This window comes from Danio rerio, chromosome 12, assembly GCF_052040795.2.
Source record: "Danio rerio strain M-AB ecotype USA chromosome 12, GRCz13ab, whole genome shotgun sequence".
Taxonomy (NCBI): Eukaryota; Metazoa; Chordata; class Actinopteri; order Cypriniformes; family Danionidae; genus Danio; species Danio rerio.
In genome coordinates this window covers 5685001-5694501 of record NC_141032.1, presented here as the reverse complement: position 1 = coordinate 5694501, position 9501 = coordinate 5685001, and the positions used below count along the sequence as shown (strand labels likewise).

General features: G+C 35.5%; 2 protein-coding genes across 4 annotated transcripts in view; one reads left to right on the top strand and one right to left on the bottom strand.

Annotated features, from left to right (window-relative positions):
- Nucleotides 1-4198, top strand: rbp4 (retinol binding protein 4, plasma). 2 transcript variants are annotated; one of them, XR_015503248.1, is made up of 6 exons: nt 1-32; nt 111-224; nt 304-440; nt 518-3406; nt 3462-3878; nt 3971-4198. XR_015503248.1 is itself a non-coding variant. In NM_130920.2 (6 exons), exons 2-6 carry the CDS (start codon nt 123-125, stop codon nt 3988-3990), a joined length of 579 nt encoding a protein of 192 aa, NP_570995.1. In that variant the 5' UTR covers nt 4-32; nt 111-122; the 3' UTR covers nt 3991-4195. The 2 variants fall into 2 exon arrangements, 1 of the variants encoding a protein (NP_570995.1); NM_130920.2 differs by having other exon boundaries at nt 4-32; nt 518-624; nt 3666-3878; nt 3971-4195.
- Nucleotides 4199-6801: 2603 nt separating this feature from the next.
- Nucleotides 6802-9501, bottom strand: part of cep55l (centrosomal protein 55 like) — a 10681-nt gene continuing 7981 nt past the window's right edge. Inside the window, 3 exon segments of one of the 2 annotated variants that reach the window (NM_001020762.1) lie at nt 6802-7789; nt 7893-8018; nt 8538-8609. In NM_001020762.1, the coding sequence (NP_001018598.1) occupies nt 7580-7789; nt 7893-8018; nt 8538-8609 (408 nt within the window). In that variant the 3' untranslated portion in view covers nt 6802-7579. 2 annotated transcript variants of the gene reach the window in all.

Genomic DNA, 9501 nt, shown 5'->3' with positions numbered 1-9501 from the left:
ATCATCAGTGAATACTGAATACTGTGAATTAGGTACGCTCTTCAGGATAAATTGACAGAAGTGTTGCATTTGTCTGTCTTTTCATGACTTTTTCTGCTTATTTGTTCCAGCACAGAGGCAGTATGTTAAGGCTCTGTATAGCAGTGTGTGTCCTGGCCACTTGCTGGGCTCAGGACTGTCAAGTCAGCAACTTCGCCGTCCAACAGGACTTTAACAGAACGAGGGTAAGTCAACCAGTGTTTCCTTCTTCACACTGAGGTGTTTTTGAGCGTGCATTCTTACAGTCTCTCACTGTCCTTCTAGTATCAAGGAACATGGTATGCAGTGGCCAAGAAAGACCCTGTTGGGCTGTTCCTTCTTGACAACATTGTGGCCAATTTCAAAGTAGAAGAGGATGGAACCATGACAGCCACCGCCATTGGCAGAGTCATCATTCTCAAGTGAGTTTACAGCTGGGTGGTGATGTGAATGCACTTATGCAATAGAAATGGCTCCATTGTAACGTGTGCTTTTGCAGCAACTGGGAGATGTGCGCCAACATGTTCGGCACTTTTGAAGATACCGAAGATCCAGCTAAGTTCAAGATGAAGTACTGGGGAGCTGCTGCGTATCTCCAGACTGGATGTAAGTGCAGATTTATTGTACATTACGCAACACTCATCTCACACTCACAATCATCTGCTTTCAAGCTAACAGAAAAAACGGTCTAAGAACTAGATGCTTCGAAATGCTTGTAGTAACAAGGATTGCTTCAAATGTTGTGGACGTACTACTGTTGAATCTTCTCAACAAGAGGTGATAACAGTAATACTTCATTTAGATGAGGTTCTTTGACTACGAGTAACATTGCATCTAGGCATGGGCCGGTATAAGTTTCTGATGGTGTGATAACCTTGGATAAACATATCACGGTTTCACGGTGTTGTGATTACTGCTGTAAACCAATTTCTTTTTAAATCTCTTAGTAAAAAACAACAACTTGTTTTCCCCATTTGACACAAAATATGAAATTTTAGGAAACATTTATAATATTTTGGAACAGAAAACATGTCAGGCTACATCATAAAAAACACTGACTTCAAATAAATTCATTAGCTTCAAAAACACAGATTTCATTACAATACATAAAAAAACACTTAAAAAAACTCAACTTATACCTTAGAACGATATCATTTTTGTGGTTTTAATACTTTGATTTTTCCAAACCGCAGTACACCTTGAAAACGGTTATCGTCCCATGCCTAATTGAAACTCACTTGTTTAGAAGAATATTAGTTTAGGGTTAGAAGAATAAGTTGGGGTTATCATCTGTGATCTAATCATAAATACTTTTTTATCAATGTTTAAGCTGATGTCGGCGCAAATGGTGTAGCGATTAGTGCGTTGACTCATGCACTCTGGTGCTCATGGCGACTCAAGTTTGATTCCCGCCTAGTGGTCCTATGCCTATACTTCCCCTCTCTCTGCTCCCCTTACTTTCCTGTCAACAATCTATACTGTCCTATCCATTAAAAAAGGTGAATACCGCGAAAAAATGTTCAAGCTGATATTATCAAAAATGTCAATCACTTTGTTGCAAGTTTTGAGAGTGCATATTTATTTACTGCATGAGTAAGCTTAAAGAAAGCAGTCAGAATGACACTATAATTAAGCTATAATACATCATACTGTAGTTAAGTAATATTAGACGAGCATGTAAACGAGATGCCGAATTTAAACAACAATATAAACGACAAACAAGAAGATAATATTAAGCATTTTAGACAAAACGTGTTTAGGTAGGAACATGGTATTTACAGAAATCAGAGTGACATTCAATACCTTTTAAGACCTTTTTTACGACTCTTTCCATACATTTTAAGAGCTCATTGCTACTTAAGGTTTCAACCGGTAACATTAGAGACATTTTAGCTGACAGCATGTTTACTGAATACTGATTGTAAGAAACGAATCCCAAGTTAAAACTTTATTCATATACGTAACAAAATTGCTAATCCAGCAGATGGCACCAATTGACCTTATTTTTCAATTTGGAAGTGCGCTCTTTTTTGTGATTGTTTTAGAACTTCCGATCCAGTTGCCTATGGAAGAAAAAAATAGGAATATATGCATATTTATTTTTATTAGCTATTTTTTAGGGGTTTTCACCTTTATTATGATAGGACAGCAGAGATTTGAAACAGAAAAGTACTGGGAGCAGAGAGAGGGGGAAAATCGGCAAAGGACCTTGAGCCGAAAATCGAAATCGGGTCACCGTGAGCACATTTGTGCTATATGTCCACGCACAGAAAACGGTCAAACTACTTGCTCTACAATCAAGTGTTTGCATGACTATACAGACCAAGTAGAATAATATAATAAGGTAATACATGTTTGCAACATCAAGCAGCATAACAAGCTGTTTTATCGTCTAAAAATGAATGAAGTGAAAAAGACCGGGAGACTCGAGCCTAGAAGATTCAAATGGCTGCACCATTTGGTAAATAGAACAGCAGGAAAAATGGTGTCACCTTGATTACTGCATTAAACAAAGCAGTGTAATGTCAAATCTAGCAGGATTATATTGATTTTATAAACTATACAGCATCCTGATATTCTCAGATTAAATTCAGGCAAACTTTAGCATGCTGATATAAAATTGTATACCTTATAAACTAGCATTTAAGACTTAAATGCCTTTTAAGAGCCTTAATTTTCACTGAATTGACTTATTAACTTTTTAAAACCTAGTGGACACCCTGACTTTTTCTGATTCTGATTGGCTGAAAGCAGGATATTTAATGCCTTGCTGTGTGTATGCAAAAAGGATTTCATTTCCTTTCAAACCAAGTCAAGAACAAGTCAACTTAGTAAATAAAAAACCTTGGAAGACTTGTATTTTGGTCCTGTTGTCCTCAGGGTATATCCACCATCTAGTCCAGATACCAACCGGAGCTAGTTGACCATGTTAACCTTGGAATAAGAGAGAGGCAGACAGAATAAAATAATTGTAGGTGCCAATGCTATCGTTACTATGTCGATCCTGATTCTGGTTGCCCTAATTAATGCAGCTGAACAATTCCTTACCTGGTTTGAATACGTAGATTGTGTTTGTGTGTTATTTATTTGATACTGCAAAGAGATCTTTAGTCTAGATTTAAACTGAAAAGAGTGTGCCTGTCGGTTTTGGCCTGTATTGCACATATACCCTCGTTCACTTTTCTCTCCAGTAGCCTAATCCACTAATATAGTTTATGTAAAGGAGTGTATAAAACAATTGAGTAAATTGGAGCACTGAAAATGTGCAATTTTGCTAGTATTTTGATAGGCTATTCACAACTTCTTGAACGTTTCTCTGATACTGATTCTCTGATACTCAGATATTTCTGCCATGTATTTAAACAGCAATTTACCCATTAAAATGATTGTTTTTGGAAACGTACAGCGATAGGATTCTGCCGTGGTCGCCATCTTGTGGTCAGCCAGTCACGGGAATTTATTTGACGCGCGATATCGGAACGTCCAAAGTTGTTTCCGACACAAACAATGACTGCCCCCTCAAATAACACGACCTGTAGGCCATTTTAAAAGAAATCCTGACCGCTAGAATGTTGGTTCATAACGTCGAAAGCCCTGCAGGGACGTTACTTGTTTGTTGACCAATTTGCGACCCGTTTACTTTTCAGATGACGACCACTGGATCATTGACACAGACTACGATAACTACGCAATCCACTACTCGTGCAGAGAGCTGGATGAGGACGGCACCTGTCTGGACGGATATTCCTTCATTTTCTCCAGACATCCTGACGGGCTCAGGCCTGAAGACCAGGCCATAGTGACACAGAAGAAACAGGACATCTGCTTCCTGGGCAAATACAGACGCGTTGCACACACTGGTAAGATTGTTAACCCTCATGTATTATTGTTATCATGCAGATGCCGTTATGATCAGACCTGATAATTGATTTGTATTTTTTTTATTGTGCAGGTTTCTGTGAGGCTGCCTAAACCATTGCATCAAGGAGCTTCTGATGATATAATCTGCCCTTTTATATTTTTTTTGCTGATGTGTAAATATATTAAATAAGCATATTACTTACCAAACGAGAATCCATAATAATTTTGCACAAAGTAAAAATGTGTACTCACTTGTAATGCACAGTAATGTGCATAGTGTAAACTTTGGTTTTTCAAATAAATTCGAAACAAGTAGGAATGAATTGTTAACTGAGTGATTAATGCTGGTATACTCATCGTCATTTGTTTCAACAATATAGTTATAGAAATATCAAAATTCAAAATATGCCACTGCTTATTTCTAAAAAAACAAAACAAAAAACATCACAGCTGGCATGGTGTATATTCATTCATTCTCTTTCAGCTTAGTCCCTTGTTAATCAGGGTTCGCCACAGTGGAATAAACTCCCAACTATTCCGGCATATGTTTTATGAAGTGGATGCCCTTCCAGCCACAACCCAGTATTGGGAAACACCCATACACACTCACATTTACACACACTCTTCAGCCAATTAAGTTCATCCAATTCACCTGTAGTGCATGCCTTTGGCCTGTGGGGGAAACTCTTGAATGCAACCCAAGCCAACAGAGGGAGAACATGCAAACTCCTAACAGAAATGCCAGCTGGCCCAGCCATAACTCTAACTAGCAATCTTCTTGCTGTGAGGTGCTAACCACTGAGTGACCATGCCGTCCCATGGTATATATATTTAAAAAAATATATAAAGCATTTAAGTTATCAAATTGTATATCAACTCAAGACCTCATGAAACTGCAATTAAGACTTTTTAAATAGCCTTTTTAAGGGCCTTTATTTTCTCATGATTGATTTATCAACTTTTAATACTTTTTAAGACCCAGCGGACACCCCGACTTGACATAAGTGTGCTTAGTTTTATCATCCTTGCACCACTTTATCAGTGGTAGAATATAAATTTGGTAGAATAAAATATTTCAACACTACCATATAAACACATTTAAAGCCATATGTCTTATCAAATATATTACACTGAGGAAGGCTTTGTGCCGAAACGTCTGTGTCTTTTAATCACCCGTAAAATGTAAGAGAAAGAAAAAATAAAAACAGTATGAAGCAATTGAGTGAGAATCCTTAGCTTTTTTTTAATATTACCAATTATACCAAAACATGCAGACTGAAAAACTACTCCCGGAAAGTGGTTAAAAGTACCCCAAGCCCTTTGAAAACTGCTGCAAATAATAGTCCAGTATGAAAAATGACTACATGAAAATATATCAGAAACATTTTTATATTAAAGAAAGGTTAAAGGAATTGAATCATCACTTAATCATTCTCCTGCTCACCAAGGCTGCACTTATTTCATCAAAAATACAGCACAGATTGTACAATTGTGAAATGTTATTGCACTGCAAAATAACTGTTCAAAGTAGTTTATCATTTAATTTAACCTCTTAAGGCACAAGGTGTGTTTTTACATGCATTTTTGATTTCTCTTTGCAATTTGGGCTTATTGGAACATAATAAAACCCAAGTATCATCTTTTGGCATGATGTACATTTAGAGAAAAATGATGTCCATGTATGTGGACTCGTGCGCCGCATTTCCATAAAACACTTTTTTCAGACTGTTTCCTAATGCATTAATAACATATACATACTTTTTGAACTTGCTTTGACCATCAGAGAATTTAAAAAAAAATAGTTTTACCCATTTAGGACAGTTCAAAATAGGGTTTGGGACATTTCATATACTGCAAAACAGTTGCAGGATGACACTGTATGTTTGTAACAAGATACAAGATATTCCAAGTATTTTAAATAGCCACTTAAGAGCTAAAATGTGCTGTCCACGTATGCGGCCAATAAGCCCTAGGAGGTTAATAATTTATTCTAGTGGTTTTATTGATGAATTTTTTGCTTCGTTACTCCAGTACTCAGTCACATGATCGACATTACATTAATTATTATTATTATTATTATTAATAATAGTAATAAAAGCAATTATGACTGGAGTAATAATTTCATTTGAAACTACATACAATGAGAAAGCAGTTATTTAAAATTTTAATAAATATTTAACAATTCGTTCACATTTAATAAATGCTGCCTCGATAAACAGAATAATTTTCTTTAAAAAAAACAAAAAATATATATAAAATAAATTTGTTCTCTCGTATAAGACAGTGACAAGACACTGTTCCAATTAAAATGAAAAAAATAATTCATATTGGAATTTTAATAATGATATAGATATCGGCATTATATACAATGTGTGTGTGTGTATGTATGTACGTATATATATATATATATATATATATATATATATATATATATATATATATATATATATATATATATATATTTATTTATTATATACAGTTGAAGTCAGAATTATTAGCCCCTTTTGATTTTTTTTGTTATTTTTAAAATATTTCCCAAATGATGTTTAACAGAGCAAGGAAATTTTCACAGAATGTCTGATAATATTTTTTCTTCTGGAAAAAGTCTTATTTGTTTTATTTCTACTAGAATTAAAGCCATTTAAAAAAATTTTAAACACAATTTTAGGGACAAAATTATTAGCCCCTTTAAGCGATATATTTTTTCGATAGTCTACAGAATAAACCACCGTAATACAATAACTTGCCTAATTATCCTAACCTGCCTAGTTAACCTAATTAACCTGGTTAAGCCTTTAAATGTCACTTTAAGCTGTATAGAAGTGTCTTGAAAAGTATCTAGTAAAATATTATTTACTGTCATCTTGGCAAAGATAAAATAATTCAGTTATTAGAAAGGAGTTATTAAAACTATTATGATTAAAAATATATTGTAAACATTTTATTTCCATTAAACAGAAATTGGGAAAAAAAATAAACAGTGTGAATACTACAACTTGTCAGGTTTGGTTACTTAATTTTCACCACCTAGCAGTGAAAAATACAACCCACATTCCCAGAATCAAAGCATTTTTGGACTCCTCCTCCAGCTACTGCGTTTCTCCAAATCCCCCTCTCTAAATAGTTTAATGCAGGATTTACACATGTCGTCTAATTCAAGACAGATTTAGTTGGCACAGTCAGGACTGATGGATGCTAATGAGTCATTCCTAGATGAGGAACACTTCCGAGGTGCTACGAGGATACAGAGGAAAACCAGGAAACAAGCACCCCACAGACCTCATGCCGTTTTTCTTTTATTTAATCAAGTATATAATTCAGTGAAGGACTGCGTGGAAAATAAATCTAGTTGTTTTTTTTTAGATACAGCACTGATTTACAAAAGGAGAAAATGATAAATATTCCTTTATGAATTATTGCATGTGTGCAAACTGAGTATAAAAGAGCAACCTCGTCACCAAAAAGGGGAATAAGAAAATAAGATGTGCATCTGAGCTCATAAATTAAAACATTTTTAAATACACCCCATGTAAACAGATACTTTCACGAATATTTTAGAAAAATCTCTTCAAACTTTTACAATTTAAAAAATGTAACTACTTACTGTTTTTACAAAATAATCATATAAAACACTGACAATGCCTTTGGGATGGTGACTACAATAGTCGAAGTCACTCTGCTAATGCTACTCTACAGTGTTTTAGGTGAAGCAGTAGTCGAGGTGTGCAAGCAGCTCTCGGTGTTGGCTGGTGGGGTAAGATGCACCACAGTTGGGGCACTCCAGGACACTCTCATCTAGTATGTTATGGACTTTAGATGGAGACGTCATGTGATCTTGAATGGTCAGTCTCTCCAGATCCATCCTGTTATAGGAGCTGGGCTCAGAGAAACGAGACTCTCGCTGCTGCTTCTGAGGCCAAAGGCAGAATCAGCATTATTACACAATGATACCATAAACACGTCCATGATCATGTCGGGACTCGGGACACATTCGGGAATGTGGAGAAACTTACAGAAGACTCCAGGCGTGTGATCTGGTCTCTGGCCTTCCGGAGCTCCTTCAAAACTTTATGCAGTTGATGCTGTAAAGTTTGACGGTCTAGTTTTTCATTTTCTGATTCTTTAGCAGACAGCTGGATCTGTAGGGTGGAGAATAAAACAGACATCATCTAGTTTAAACTCACAAGCTAAAGGAATAGTTCACCCAATATATATATATATATATATATATATATATATGTATAGATATATATATATATATACACACGTGTGTGTGTGTGTGTGTGTGTGTGTGTGTGTGTGTGTGTACATGTTTTGTGACATATCAGGACACAAATCTGTATAATGACATGGGTATGACACAGGTATTACAAAAATGAGGTGAAATATAAGGACATTGGTGACATCCTCACGTCTCAAAAAGCTTATAAATTCCACTTTATGGGTTTAATCAGAGAGTAAAGCTGCACACAGTCTCCTGTGATGGTTGGGTTTAGGGGTAGGGTGGGTTGAGGGCAATACAATTGTATACAGTTTGAACAGCATAAAATGAATGGAAACCTACGTAGTGTACCCACTTTTCACAAAAACAAACGTGTGTGTGTGTGTGTGTGTGTGTGTGTGTGTGTGTGTGTGTGTGTGTGTGTGTGTGTGTTTACCTGCTGTTCCAAAATAGCCATTCTTTTCTGCTCTTCCTTCTGGTTCATCAGGGATTTCTGCAATAGGTTCACCTTTCGAAACAGGAAAACTACTATTAAAAGTCTGACATATCTTGAGGCTAAGTGGTCAATAGCTGCACTTTCTTTATGGTTAACATTAGCTATTCACCAAACACATCTGTTTTAAATCTTTAATATTATTTTGTGATAATGTTTTATTAACACAATAAGTACACACAATTCTAAATGAACATTAGATACTTTTTTTTTTTTTTTACATACGAGTGGTATAAACTCAGCAATGTGTGAAACTGCTATAACTGTTGTATACTATAATGATGGATGGATGGATGGATGGAAATAAAAATAAATCCCTCTGATTTTATAATTATTACAAAATAAATATTTAAGTAATTGCAAAACTTTTTTTCCAAGAGTATTTCAAATTACATAAATTACAATATTTACAATATACAATATTACCAACTCTGAAGTAAGCAACAAATGTGGGAGAAATTTAGTATTTATATATATATATATATATATATATATATATATATTTTTTTTTATGTATATAGTTTCATATTTTTTTTTACACTGATATAAGTCAAGGGGCAGCACAGTGGCGCAGTGTGTAGCACAATCGCCTCACAGCAAGAAGGTCGCTGGTTCAAACCTCGGCTAGGTCAGTTGGCATTTCTGTGTGGAGTTTGCATGTTCTCCCCATGTTGGCGTGGATATCCCTTGGGTGCTCCGGTTCCCCCACAAGTCCAAAAACATATGTGGTATAGGTGAAATAGGTGAGCTAAATTGTCCGTAGTGTGTGTAAATAAGTGTGTATGGATGTTTCCCAGCTGTATAAGTTGGCGGTTCATTCCGCTGTGGCGATCCCAAATTAATAAAGGGACTAAGCTGAAAAGAAAATGAATGAATGAATGAATATAACCCCATTAGTAATTTTTCA

Coding starts and splice junctions, on each gene's coding strand:
- rbp4 (NM_130920.2), top strand. CDS start 123: ATGTTAAGGCTCTGTATAGCAGTGTGTGTCCTGGCCACTTGCTGGGCT. Junction 225..303: donor AGGACTTTAACAGAACGAGG/GTAAGTCAACCA, acceptor CTGTCCTTCTAG/TATCAAGGAACATGGTATGC. Junction 441..517: donor GGCAGAGTCATCATTCTCAA/GTGAGTTTACAG, acceptor GTGCTTTTGCAG/CAACTGGGAGATGTGCGCCA.